This window comes from Lithobates pipiens, unplaced genomic scaffold (genome assembly GCF_037356315.1).
Source record: "Lithobates pipiens isolate NorthernLeopardFrog02 unplaced genomic scaffold, aLitPip1_a1.2 Scaffold_16, whole genome shotgun sequence".
In the NCBI taxonomy this organism is placed as follows: domain Eukaryota; kingdom Metazoa; phylum Chordata; class Amphibia; order Anura; family Ranidae; genus Lithobates; species Lithobates pipiens.
In genome coordinates, this window is record NW_027507748.1 from 501,096,310 (window position 1) to 501,110,838 (window position 14,529).

Sequence of the window (14,529 nt, forward strand, 5' to 3'; positions counted from 1 at the left end):
TACTGAGAGATGTTTGATCTGAGGAGAGAGAGCTCCATACTGAGAGATGTGTGATCTGAGGGGAGAGCTCCATACTGACAGATGTGTGACCTGAGGAGAGAGCACCATACTGAGAGATGTTTTATCTGAAGAGAGAGCTCCATACTGAGAGATGTGTGATCTGAGGGGAGAGAGCTCCATACTGAGAGATGTGTGATCTGAGGAGAGAGCTCCATACTGAGAGATGTGTGATCTGAGGGGAGAGCTCCATACTGAGATATGTGTGATCTGAGGGGAGAGCTCCATACTGAGAGATGTGTGATCTGAGGAGAGAGAGCTCCATACTGAGAGATGTGTGATCTGAGGGGAGAGCTCCATACTGAGAGATGTGTGATCTGAGGAGAGAGCTCCATACTGAGAGATGTGTGATCTGAGGGGAGAGCTCCATACTGAGAGATGTGTGATCTGAGGAGAGAGCTCCATACTGAGAGATGTGTGATCTGAGAGGAGAGAGCTCCATACTGAGAGATGTGTGATCTGAGGAGAGACCTCCATACTGAGAGATGTGTGATCTGTGGGGAGAGCTCCATACTGAGAGATGTGTGATCTGAGGAGAGAGCACCATACTGAGAGATGTGTGATCTGAGGAGAGAGCACCATACTGAGAGATGTGTGATCTGAGGGGAGAGCTCCATACTGAGAGATGTGTGATCTGAGGAGAGAGCTCCATACTGAGAGATGTGTGATCTGAGGGGAGAGCTCCATACTGAGAGGAGAGCTCCATACTGAGAGATGTGTGATCTGAGGGGAGAGCTCCATACTGAGAGATGTGTGATCTGAGGAGAGAGCTCCATACTGAGAGATGTGTGATCTGAGGGGAGAGCTCCATACTGAGAGATGTGTGATCTGAGGGGAGAGCTCCATACTGAGAGATGTGTGATCTGAGGGGAGAGAGCTCCATACTGAGAGATGTGTGATCTGAGATGAGAGAGCTCCATACTGAGAGATGTGCGATCTGAGATGAGAGAGCTCCATACTGAGAGATGTGTGATCTGAGGAGAGACCTCCATACTGAGAGATGTGTGATCTGAGATGAGAGAGCTCCATACTGAGAGATGTGTGATCTGTGGGGAGAGCTCCATACTGAGAGATTTGTGATTTGAGGAGAGAGCTCCATACTGAGAGATGTGTGATCTGAGGGGATCGTAGAAGGAGGCAGAAAAACACAATAGGAAGTGATTTAATGAAAAATAGATTACATGGGGCATTACATAATAAATGTGTAGAGATTATTTTGGCCATAGAAGGATTGAACCAGGCGAATTCCAATCAGTGTGTGGCCATCTCAGATCACACATCTCTCAGTATGGAGCTCTCTCCTCAGATCACACATCTCTCAGTATGGAGCTCTCTCCTCAGATCACACATCTCTCAGTATGGAGCTCTCTCCTCAGATCACACATCTCTCAGTATGGAGCTCTCCCCTCAGATCACACATCTCTCAGTATGGAGCTCTCTCCTCAGATCACACATCTCTCAGTATGGAGCTCTCTCCTCAGGTCACGCATCTCTCAGTATGGAGCTCTCTCCTCAGGTCACGCATCTCTCAGTATAGAGCTCTCTCCTCTCAGATCACACATCTCTCAGTATGGAGCTCTCTCCTCAGATCACACATCTCTCAGTATGGAGCTCTCCCCTCAGATCACACATCTCTCAGTATGGAGCTCTCCCCTCAGATCACACATCTCTCAGTATGGAGCTCTATCCTCAGATCACACATCTCTCAGTATGGAGCTCTCTCCTCAGATCACACATCTCTCAGTATGGAGCTCTCCCCTCAGATCACACATCTCTCAGTATGGAGCTCTATCCTCAGATCACACATCTCTCAGTATGGAGCTCTATCCTCAGATCACACATCTCTCAGTATGGAGCTCTCTCCTCAGATCACACATCTCTCAGTATGGAGCTCTCTCCTCAGATCACACATCTCTCAGTATGGAGCTCTCTCCCCTCAGATCACACATCTCTCAGTATGGAGCTCTCTCTCCTCAGATCACACATCTCTCAGTATGGAGCTCTCTCCTCAGATCACACATCTCTCAGTATGGAGCTCTCTCCTCAGGTTACACATCTCTCAGTATGGAGCTCTCTCCTCAGATCACACATCTCTCAGTATGGAGCTCTCTCCTCAGATCACACATCTCTCAGTATGGAGCTCTCTCCTCAGATCACACATCTCTCAGTATGGAGCTCTCTCCTCAGATCACACATCTCTCAGTATGGAGCTCTCTCCCCTCAGATCACACATCTCTCAGTATGGAGCTCTCCCCTCAGATCACACATCTCTCAGTATGGAGCTCTCTCCCCTCAGATCACACATCTCTCAGTATGGAGCTCTCTCCTCAGATCACACATCTCTCAGTATGGAGCTCTCCCCTCAGATCACACATCTCTCAGTATGGAGCTCTCTATGGAGCTCTCTCCTCAGATCACACATCTCTCAGTATGGAGCTCTATCCTCAGATCACACATCTCTCAGTATGGAGCTCTCTCCCCTCAGATCACACATCTCTCAGTATGGAGCTCTCTCCTCTCAGTATGGAGCCCGTACTAAGGAGCACTCGGTCTCCTCTCTCTCTTTCTCACACTGCGGGGCCGGAGAAGTGGGAATCGTCGAGGTGATGAAAGTTGTGTCAGGCAGGGGGTGTGTATATGAAAGCAGACACCCTCCATGCTGTGGAAGGAAGAGGTGGGGGCTGCAGGGAGGAGTGAGTGGCCGCTGTCACACCAATCAGGGCTTTCCTCCATGCAGGAGAAGGGGATTCCTGGGAAGAAATCTGCAGCCTCACTCTATGTCCCATCCGCTGTCAGCGTGCCTGGAGCCTGGAGGGCAGATAATGAGGAGCGGAGGGCAGGCAGGCAGCACAAGCCAGGAGGTGGGGAGAAGCTGATCTGCAGGATCTGTCATGACGATCGGCTTGTAGAGGGAGGGGAGAAGGAAGCTCAGTCCACACAGGGCTTGTATGGGGAAGCCGATCCCAGAGACACAATTGTGCATGCCCCTGCCATGTGCCTGACTTCAGCCATCCTGCCCCACTCCTTGTTTCTTCCTGTGCCTTCTGATGACATTTCCATGTGTGGACTTAGACAAGACCCCTTCCACAACTAAGCCTTCCATCCGTCCCACTGCAAGGATCATCACCCTGTCCATTTGTTTGTTTTTGTTTGTGTTTTACTAGTAGGATCTGTGTTGTCTTGAGGAGCAATCATGGAGAGAAGAAGTTCAGCAGACCAGTGTCACCCCCTGCTGGAGGAGCAACCAGTCCCTGATAGGACAACCAAAGGGGATAAGAGATTCCGTCTGTGGTACGTTGGGTGGTCATCTCTGGACCGTAGGACGACTTTGCCCATGCTGCCGTGGCTAGTGGCAGAAATTCGCAGAAGGGCGGAAAGACAGGAGCCCCCCGGTTGCGTTGCCCCTTGTCGCGAGGTGCAGTTGTTGCTAGTGGCCCCGCACCTTCGTTGTGTGCCAGCCTTGAACGGCAACACGGCGGTCTTTATCTTCGAACACAAAGCACAGCACATCGCTCGCTTCATCCACAACACCCAAGACCCCTCTTACTTTGCCTACTTGATTAAAACTCAGCCTGATAACCCAGAGTCTGAGATGACCTGTCACGTCTTCAAGGCTACTGACCCCAGTCAGGTGAGAAGTTTCAAAATTCCTCCTATAAATGGTAGAAAAGAAAAGCCACGCGATTGCATGTCATCGCACTTTTGTAGAAAGTTACGTAAAGTGACCTTAGATGACCTGTATGAATGAAGGTTACTCTATCCTTAGTATCAAAGATTCTTCATGAGCATGATTGGTGACGTGCATGTGATACTTGCGTTTTTGTTTTGGCCTAATGCTACCATGTGACAGCTTTGTATTGCTGTCAGAGAGAAGTAGGAAGTGGTGGGGAGTCCCTTGGGTGAAGGTAGCCGAATACGTTCTTTCAAGTTGTCATTACAAACCAGGCAAGCTTTTAGTTTGCTGCACTCCACTTCTCTTGATTGATCATGTTGTTGTACATCAAGGACTGTGCTGCAGGATTGTATTTTGATGCTGACCTTTTTCTGTGTGCAGCTCACAAAGTGCTGTTGCTATGATCTCATCATCATGCTCGTATGTATGGAAACATCACATCGTCTCGTGTCTCAGCTCTCGCTGATTCTGCTCAGCTAAAAATGAAAGATCAGCAAAAAATCAAACCTGCAGAAGATGCAAACTATTGCTTCAGTGCACACTGTACGCCTACATTCACATGGGTGGACGGTTTGCCACGTTCAGAGGCAGCTGGAACCGGATGCCCTCTGTGCTTTGGCCGCATACAAACTGGCCAATTAACTGTGGCCAAAAGACTCCACTGGGCGCACACTTTCTGCATTCAGGGTTGGTCAGAGGCTCTATTCCTAAGTAACAGGTGAGCTAGCCATTGATTTGTAGATAATATAAATCTGACAGTTGCTGTTGCATGCAAACTGTGCAGCAGCTGTCATGTTGACACAAACAGTCTGCATGCAGTGTTTAGAGCCGCCAGCAACAATATATTGGGGGAGAATTACTAAAACTGGTGGAGCTGTGCATAGTAACCAATTGGTAGGAACGGGCTCGGGCGTGTTGAGGATCCTACCTGCCCGATCCTGCCAGGTAGCCGACACTGCACACCGCTAATCGCAGGCAGTGAGACATTTCCTGATCCGCAGATGCACAGATTGAGATATGTATCACTGACTGTGATTAGCCGTGTGCATTGTCGGGTTCCTGCCGGGATTGGGCAGGTGGGATCCCGAACACGCTGAGCACATCTCTACCAATCGGCTTCTAACTTGCTCCATTTTGATCCTCTGATCCCCTGCTGATCAGAGCAGAGTGGGTGGATGACAGGTCTGTGTCTGCTCAGTTCATGCAGAGTGGACAAGGACAGAGCCCACTCTGCTGTATGGGCAGTCGGGTGCAGTCGACTACCTCCGATACACTTACATGGACGAGAACAGATCCCTTTTGTGCTTAGCAGCCTGAATTAGAAGTGGGCGGGTGTTAAGGGACATGGGTATATGGACCATCCGATCAGGTCCATCTGAAAAACGGACAGGGAGACCTGATCAGAACGGTTATGTAAAAAGGGCCTTAAAGGATAAGTTCCCTTTTCATAACTTGTTAGACCTGTATTCTGGATGTAACATGTTAGCGATGCAGCAGTCCCTGCTGTGACAATGGGCTGAAGTTCTTCTCCCCACACACACTGTCACAATTTAAATGTGAATGGGGGAACTACAATCAACCATTGCAGAGATATATATATTCGCTCTTGCTCTCTCTCACTCTGTCTCTCTCAAGTCTCTGCCACAGACTTGTGAGATACACTTGAATGTTACTGAGGGACATGGATAAATTTAAAGAACTAGCATACAGGACCAGTTTCTCTCAGCTGATCCGGCAATACTGTATGAGTGTTGATCCAGGTTGCGTCCTTCAACTAAGCCTCCAGGCTCCTTCGGAGAAGCCAGTCTTGCACACAGCCTGTTCCTGAAGAGTCCTCCCCTGGGGTCCTTCAGTTGCTGTGCCTCTCCCTTCAGATGCAACGACACCGGACCACCCTTCGATCAGTAGGCCCTGAACTTCACTCAGGCCTGTCCCTGCAGTTGTGTCACCTCGGGCCAGCCAACCCCGAGAGACTTTTTTTAGATGCTGTTCTCTAGCTGTCAATTATTCAGGAGAGGTTTAACAATGTCCCGTGTACATGAAGCCTTAATCAGAATGTTAAGTCAGCAAGTATCTTATTGACCTTTTTCTTCCAGTGTCCATATTAATCAAATGTAATACGGATTTCCTTTAGTTGGTCATCAGTATTGCATCAGACCATGGTGATAAGAAGATTGAATGTCATCTCTAATACTTTCAGTAGCTTGTCATTGATGGAGGGCTGTAATATAAATCTCCAGTATATGAATCTCTGAAAGATGCACTTTAACACAGGGAAGGCCTGTGCAGGATATCCTAATAGGCATCACACTTTAGGGCGCTTCCATGGTAGAAGGTTGAGAGACGTTGCTCTAGGTGAAGAGGGCTTATCTTCTATATCAGAGGGAGACCTCTACCTTATGGAAATGATTCATACAGGATTGCTTCCCTGGACATTGTGATGGCGCTACTAAGCTGTTATTGTACTTTTGTATAATACTTTTTTTGGTCTCCAAAATCCCTAAAGGACACGGTATAGAAGGAAATATTGAGTTGCCGTTATTAACCTTCTGATGGGAAAAGAAATGTAGTTTTTGGTTTAAATAGAGAAAAAATTGATAAGGCCCAGTGCAATTTCACTCAAGATCCTTGCCTCACATAGTACCAGCTGGGGTTTTAGGTGTTTTTAATGACAAACTTTACCGTAAATAAAAAGTGATTTTGATAATTGTTCTTTCAGTGGTTTTGTATGTATAGAGACTACGGGTTGACCGATCATCAAAGCGGGTGATTTTTCTAATTTTTCTAATAATCGGTAACAGTTAGAAACTTGCCAACGTTACTGATATTGGTCAGACCTCCTCCCCCTGCAGTCTTTGCCAATCTTTGTCAGCGGTGCGGCAGATATATGACATCATCACCGCTGTTCTGCCCCTACAGCAGGCCCGCACGTGGAAGTTTACCCGCTTGGACGCTGCTGGGGAGAGGCTGTTAGAAGTAGTGTAAGTAGTGACAGGCTGCATCTGGGTGGCAGGGGCATGGACATGCGGCATCTGGTGGCAGGTAATGGCAATGTACAGAATATCGACACCTGATATCAGTTATTGGCCTTAAAGGCAATTGAAAAACCTATATCAGCCCTATCCCAGCTGCTTTGCAGTGTGTAATTTTACAGTGGATGTAAACCCCATTCATGAAATCTGACCTGGGCACATATATCTGTAGTGTTTACTTATCTCTCTACAAAGCTCAAAAGTCCAATGTCTTTCTGCTCACAGGAGATAAAAGCAGCTTGAAATGTATGGGGTGGTAACAGAGAGCTTGTCTATTCACAGTACAGCTCTGCAAGTTTTTGTTCCTCTGCCAATGTGGAGGGGGGTATGTGCCTTTCCTCCAATCAGCTCACACACAGTGTATGCCCAGACTCCCCACCCACGGCTGAAATGGGAAGAAAAATGTCTAACACCGTGTGCACTTTCTAAAGAATATGGAAAGGTGAAGACAGCAGATATATATGTAAAACTTATTTATGGAAATTTGTTTCATCTCTGTGCATCATTTGAGGCTGTTCACTTCACTGCGCATATGTGAGGGTTTACATCACTTTTAAGGCTCTCCACTCCTTGTTTTCTGACAGCTCAGAAAAGCTTTATGAATTTGACTTTGATTGGGTGAAGAGAGGACAGGTACAACTTATGAGGCTAGGCACTTAAAGTGGTTGTAAACCCTTACAAACCACTTTGACCTACAGGTAAGCCTAGATTAAGGCTTACCTGTAGGTCCAAGAAATATCTCCTAAACCTACACGGTTTAGGAGATATTTGCCGAATGACAGGCACCGCTGTCAACGGCGATATGCCGCGAGTGGCGGCTCCCATGCGCATGCGCGGGAGTGACGTCATCGCAGCTTCGTCGAATGACAGCAGCGGTGCAGGAGACCCACCGAGAAGATGGATGCTCCGGACTACAGGGGACAGTGATGACATCGCTGGCTCCTGTGTCAGGTAAGTGACACGTAATGGACTACTATGCAATGCATAGTAGTCCATTATGCTTTACCTTTGCAGGGCATCAAAGAGGAAGTAAACTCATCAGGGTTTACTTCCTCTTTAACTGCGTAAGTAAGGGTTTACAACCACTTTTAGTTAGACTTGTGTACTAGTAACTTAAACAATACATGCTTTGTTTTTCGCATAGGCTCTTAATGTTATCTTATAAAAATTTTCTAATTATTTTATTTTCTCCCAGATAGCAAATTTAATAGTGTAGTGCTTAATATTCTTTACCATTAAAGGGCAGTAGAATCAACTGATGTAAATCGCCCAAATGATGAGTTTCAGGGCAATGTCTAATTGTATGTGTTTGTCATTTTCCCTGGTTCTCCAGGCCTGATAAAAGTAGAATGTTCCTTGTGTAATGACCCCGTTGTACAGCTGACTGATTCCTGATGCTGAATTTCCCTATAGGCTGAAATTTACACTTCATATGCAGGCCAGAGATTCCCCCTAGCCCTGTGCTACACTCTGACATTTCCTTTTTTACTTTAGCTGCCACTGGGTCTTGTGAACGTCTTCTAGAATTTAATTAGACTTTTGCTGAAAATTGTCTAAATATATACTAATCTCCCTATTTATTTATTTTTTTTGTGGTATTTAGACAGCATTTCTGTGGCTTATTTGCTTGAATGTCTAATAGACATTGCAAACTGACCCTGACAGCTGAGCAGAATATAATGGCGCCACTGCCTGCAGCCTGTCCAAGCCAACGGCGAGCTGAAATATGATGTGGCTGAAAGCTGTACCTTGTGGTAGTCATGTATAGGGTCCCAGTGTTCAGGGACCTAGCCTCAGAATACCTACTTTCTGGGCTCATGCCCACAAATGCAAATGCAGTAATACCTTGTATTACGAGTATAATTCGTTCCAGAAGAATGCTTTTAGTCCAAAGCACTCACATATCAAAGTGGGTTTCCCCATAGGAAATAATGGAAACTCAGTCTGTTCCACAGCCACTGATTGTCTATGCAGTACCGCATGTGGCCAGAGGTGCGGGGCGGCAGAGATGCTCAGACACTCAGGAACGGAGTGTCTCCAAGTGTCTGCAATGCCCCCCACCTCTGGCCAAATGCGGTACTGCACACCCCACGGCGTGAATCCTGCTGGTCTTGTGAGACAACGCTCGCAAACCGAGTCAGGATTAACCACTTAAGCCCTGGACCATTTGGCTGGCCAAAGACCAGACCACTTTTTGCGATTCGGCACTGCGTAGCTTTAACTGACAATTGAATGCGACGTAGCTCCCAAACAAAATTGACTTCTTTTTTTTTTCCCCAGAAATAGAGCTTTCTTTTGGTGGTTTTTGATCACCTCTGCGGTTTTCATTTTTTGCGCTATAAAGAAAAAAGAGTGACAATTTTTGAAAAAAAAAAAAAAAACACATTATTTTTAAAGTGGAAGTAAACCCTCCTATCGTTTTCAGCCAAGGAAGCTGCCATCTTGGCCTCCCTTTTAATCTTTAACTGCCATGGTGCTGCACATGTGATCAGTTATAACACCAGCCATTGGATGGTTTGACAGTTTGGTTGAGAGCACATCTAATGCGACAGTTAACATTTCCGGTATGCCGGGAATATAAAGTTTTTTTTCTAACTTAGATCGATGGGTTTACTTCCGCTTTAACTTTTTGCTATAATAAATATCCCCAAAAAAGAAATACCTTTTTTTTTTCATGACTGCAACATTATGTCGGACAATTTTGACACATTTTTGGGACCATTGGCATTAAAGAGGAAGTAAACCCTGATGGGTTTACTTCCTCTTTCATTCCCTCCAAAGGCAAAGCATAATGGACTACTATGCATCGCTAATACTAGCCCATTATGTGTCACTTACCTGACACAGGAGCCAGCGAAGTCACCGCTGTCCTCTGTAGTCCACCGCATCCATCTTCTCGGTGGGTCTCGCAGCTCCGCCGCTGTCATTTGGCGAAGCCGCGATGACGTCACTTCTGCACATGCGCACGGGAGCCGAGACGCGCGGCATTGCGTGGCATCTTTATTATCGAGGATGCTACGCTCAGTGCGCCTGCACGCCGCTGTCTACGGCGCATGCGTCGTAGACAGCGGTGCCCGTCTTCGGGCAAATATCTCCTAAACCGTATAGGTTTGGGAGATATTTCTTGGACCTACAGGTAAGCCTTAATCTAGGCTTACCTGTAGGTCAAAGTGGTTTGTAAGGGTTTACAACCACTTTAATACAGTGATCAGGGCGATTAAAATTGCATTGATTACTGTAAGAATGTCACTGGCAGTGAAGGGGTTAACACTAGGGGGCAGGGAGGGGTTAATATGTATCCTATTTTGTGTTGTAACTGAAGGGGGGGATTGGACTGTGCAGGGAAACTAACAGATCGCTGTCCATACTCTGTATGGACAGACGATCTGTCAGTTTAAACGCACAGCTGCCAGGGTTTCTGTGTTCCCGAGCGATCGCGGGAGCCCGGCGGCAATCGAGAAAGCCGGGCACTCGCATCGGCTCGGGGAGCGAGCGGGGGGGGGGGGGGGTGCGCGCCTCTCTGCCCCCTAATGGAGGTTTATGCTACTGACGTAGCATAACGGCGATTTGCACAGCCAAACCATACAACTGTGGCAGCTGGTCGGCATGCGGTTAAAAAAAACAAAAAAAAGCTTGTATTGCGAAATGCTCGTAAAATGCGCAACTCGCAATCCGAGGTTCCACTGTGGTGCTAAATGCGAGTACTACTTGCTAAAGCCTCCAGCATAGTTCGGCCTGGCATAGACTTTTGAAAGGCTGTAGGCACCTAGGCCTCCCCAGCGTACTAAAATGCCAGGATTGAACACATGCAGGCTAAACGTCTAGTGTACAAGGGGCCTGAAAAGGGCCCAAGGGCCACATTTGTATCTAAAAATCAAGTGGAAGCCTGCATCTAAATCAATTATTTTATTTATTTAATTCAGTTGCAAAAATGTCAGGCAATGGACATCAGTATTTTAATTAAAACCCAGAAAAGACGTGCATATAACAGGAAGGAACCCCTACATACCAACGTATCTCCCATTTTACACCAGCATGTATGGAAATGATGCACGGTCAGACATGGCCTTGCAAGGGTTTCTAGAATGTGTGTTTTAGCTCAGAGTAAAGGCAACATTAGTAAACCTCCCTTTGATTGGTGTAATGAGGAGCAATAGTAATCCTCAGCATTCGTTTCAGGGGCAGCAATTAGCCCTGCCGGACCCCCAACCCATTCGTGCCAGTGGCAGCAATACCCCCCCCTTCATTGGTGTTGGGGCGGTAATAATAAACCCCACCCCTTCATTGGCGTTGGGGCGGTAATAATAAACCACACCCCTTCATTGGTGTTGGGGTGGTAATAATAAACCACACCCCTTTATTGGTGTTGGGGCAGTAATAATAAACCCCACCCCTTCGTTCATGCCAGTTTCTGTTGTGGTGATTGTTTTAAAAGTAGATTGATTAGGGGACATAGAACTTTTGATATATGCATCCCAGATGCCATCAGTTGGCTTGATTTCTCATTGCCATTACTAGCAGCTAGATAATAATTCAAGGCTCATATGTCTAAAGAGCCCCACTGACCTTGTCTGGCTTCATTGTGTAGACACCAGATTGCACAGTGAAAGTTCAAGGGTATGGAATAAAAAAGCAAGATTGCAAAAGTAGGTGGGACTGAGTAATGAATGGTGTGTGTGTGTGCCCGCTCTTCTCCCTCTGCATGTTTCTCCGAAGCTCACATCCTAGTTAGAGCAGTGGAAAGTAAAGTCAGGTCATGTTTACTATGGGTGTTTTTACGATAGTACGGTGCACTGTACACTGAGCACAACTACCAGCGTTATGGCCCGTACACATGATCTGAAAATTGGACGAAAAATACCGCTTTCGATGCGATCATACAGTAATCGGATTGTTAGTACAGAGCTTTTGAGAGCTGATCATGACCGTTCATCCGATTTGTTATCCTATGGGACAAGCACGAACATTTTTCTTGTGTGATACCAGATCATATGATTTTCGTTTTAATCAGTACAGTTGTCTGAAAATAGAATAGGAATACGCTATAACACATGACATCACTTCCGATTATTATTAGTTTTTTTTTTTTTTATTATTATTCTGTCGTACGAGAATTTTCATAACTTTAGTAAACCTCTCCATTTTTGATATGTGGCTGGCATACAAAAGAGCAGATGATCTGCCATCCGATTTGGCCCATTGCATCTGACTGCGCACTTCGTCATAGCAGTACTAAAGGCAAAATGAAATGCCAGATGCAGTCTTGGCTCCTTGAGTCCTCCCCCCCGTAACTTTTTTACCTGTTGATCCTGCCAGTAAGTCTGTTGTTCTTCCCTGGTAATTTGTCTAGCAACATGCTTCTTGTTTTAGGGTGGCTCCTCCACCTAGAGAGGATCATCTGAGACCCCCCTATGCCACGTACACACAATCGGAATTCTCGTTGGAAAAAGCTCTGATGGTTTTCCCAATGGAATTCCGCTCAAGCTGTCTTGCCTGCACACGGTCACACCAAATTCCGATAGTTTAGAACGCGGTGACGTACAACACGTACGACGGGACTAGAAAAAGGAAGTTCAATAGCCAGTAGCCAATAGCTTCTGTCTCGCAGTTGAATCTGAGCATGCGTGATTTTTGGTGTGTTGGAATTGCATACACACGATCGGAATTACCGATAGAAAGTTTTTCTGTCTGGAAAATCGACATCAATTGGCGGAAATTTGGACAGCTAAATTCCGATGGAGCATACACATGGTCGCATTTTCCAATTGAAAAGCTCTCAGCAGTCTTTTTCTGGCCGTTATTCCGATCGTGTGTACGCGGCATTAGACTTTAACACTGTCTGAACAGGGTAGTGTAAGATGGATTAGTAGATTTAAATAGTACATAAGTGACTAACAAATTAAAGCCTAACCCCATTCACATCTGAGCGTTTTGTAGCTTGATGCCTGAAGCTACAAAACGCTGGAGGGGAAAAAATCCATTATTCTCAATGGAGATGGTTCACATCTCCACTCCAAGTCGCCTGAAGCTCAAACAAGTTCCGGACCCTTTTTTGTCGCGCGAATCGGGCTGATTTGGGCGTTTTTCTTCTTTTAACATTGGTGACATTTTGCCCTGCACAAATTCGCGGCAAATTGCGGTTAAAAACGCTGCAAATCGCGGTAAAAAACGCTTGAAAAGCTACGCTCAGGTGTCCAGCTAACACATTTTAAAAGTAATAAAAGTCTTGTGTGTCTTCTGTTTTTTTTACATAAAAAAAAAAAAAAAATGTGTCATTCTTACGTGCTCTATGCAGTGGTTTTGCACGGAGCAGCCCTGATCCTCCTCTTCTCGGGTCCCTTGCCAGTGCTCTTGACCCCTCCCCTCCTGCTGAATGCCCCCACAGCAAGCAGCTTTCTATGGGGGCACCAGAGCCGAGCCACTGCTCTTTGTGTCTGCCCCCTCTCTCTCCTCATTGGCAAATTTGTGACTATTTGGAAAATATTAAATAAATAAAAAAATTCAGCAAAATGGCTGTTTTTAAACATCGGTTACTATCTGTCAAGTTAGATCGTTCATGAGAGGTTGTAAAACGTCTCGTGTACATTAAGTCTTGCTGGTAGGATTACCAGGTGATAAAACTTTTGCAGGACTAAAAAAACTGCTTTGTTAATGCTATTGACATATTAGTGTATTTTTTTTTTTATTACATTTTTTATTTTGCCTTTAGTACCACGTTTAATGTAAAGAATTATGTTATTGGCAAAGATAGGGAAACTAGATATGAATACCTGCTGGTTGATGCATGTAAATCCTGCAAGTCTAAACACTCTGAATAGAACACTGTAAGCCCTCGATAGTCATTGTGTTAGGTTCCTTTAGGTGATGAAAATTTGTATTCGTGTGTGTTGGTTTTCGTACATTTCCTTTTTTAACACACATCTTGGTGTTGTCTTTATTTGGACACCACATTTAGTTCTGGGCTTTGCTTTGATGTTGACAAGCAGGGAAGTAACCCATCAGATCATCATATGCTGCGAATATTTTTTTTTTTTTTTTTTTGTATTGCGTGCTTAATGCCAACTGCATTGTTTGCAGACTGTAGACTTCTCTGTAGACTCAAGTCGTATGTTTAATATGCTTCTTTTAAGGCCTTATTCTCACCTGTTCAAAATACTGACACTTAACAAACCCACCTATAGTGTTAATGTGCATTGTTTGGTGTGTTTGACAAGATTTAAAAAAAAAAAAACACCCCCAAAATGCCCTATGCACGTTTTGATGCATGTAAAGCCATGTTAAAAATTCATCCCAGATGCCACTTGGCTCTTGAACAGAAACAAAAAAAAAAATAGGCATTTGGGAAGCAGCAGTGTCGCCTCCTGTACACTTAGAAGCCACTGCCCTTTAAAAAGTGATCCACCATGGATTGCTTTTTAATGGGGCAGTTTTGCCACCAGCGTGAGCCCAGCCTTTACTGCGCAGGCTCCAGTTTGGAAATGTTAAACACAGATCATAATCGGAATGCTTATTTAAACAAACTGCTAGCAGGCTTTCAAAAAGGTTCTAGTAGTGCTGAAGCCAGACAGCAGCTTTATTTAAAGTGACAGCATTCCCATTAAAGTGATTGTAAAGACTCGTATGTGTTTTTTATTTTTTTTAAATAACATGTTATACTTAATTCCTATGTGCAGTTGGTTTTGCACAGAGCATCCCTGATCCTCCTCAGGTCCCTCTTCTGTGCTCCTGGCCTCTCCCTCCTGTCTAGAATGCATTAAAGTAATTGTT

At 45.5% G+C, this 14,529-nt stretch overlaps 1 protein-coding gene across 3 annotated transcripts in view; it reads left to right on the plus strand.

The window, feature by feature from the left end:
• Positions 1-2,759: 2,759 nt before the first annotated feature.
• The window catches only part of TBC1D4 (TBC1 domain family member 4), a 233,380-nt gene continuing 221,610 nt past the window's right edge, over positions 2,760-14,529 (plus strand). Inside the window, exon 1 of one of the 3 annotated variants that reach the window (XM_077483117.1) lies at positions 2,760-3,688. In XM_077483117.1, coding sequence (XP_077339243.1) covers positions 3,251-3,688 — 438 coding nt within the window. In that variant the 5' untranslated portion in view covers positions 2,760-3,250. The remainder of the gene's footprint in view (positions 3,689-14,529) is intronic. The other 2 variants (XM_077483118.1, XM_077483119.1) reach the window with 2 other exon arrangements.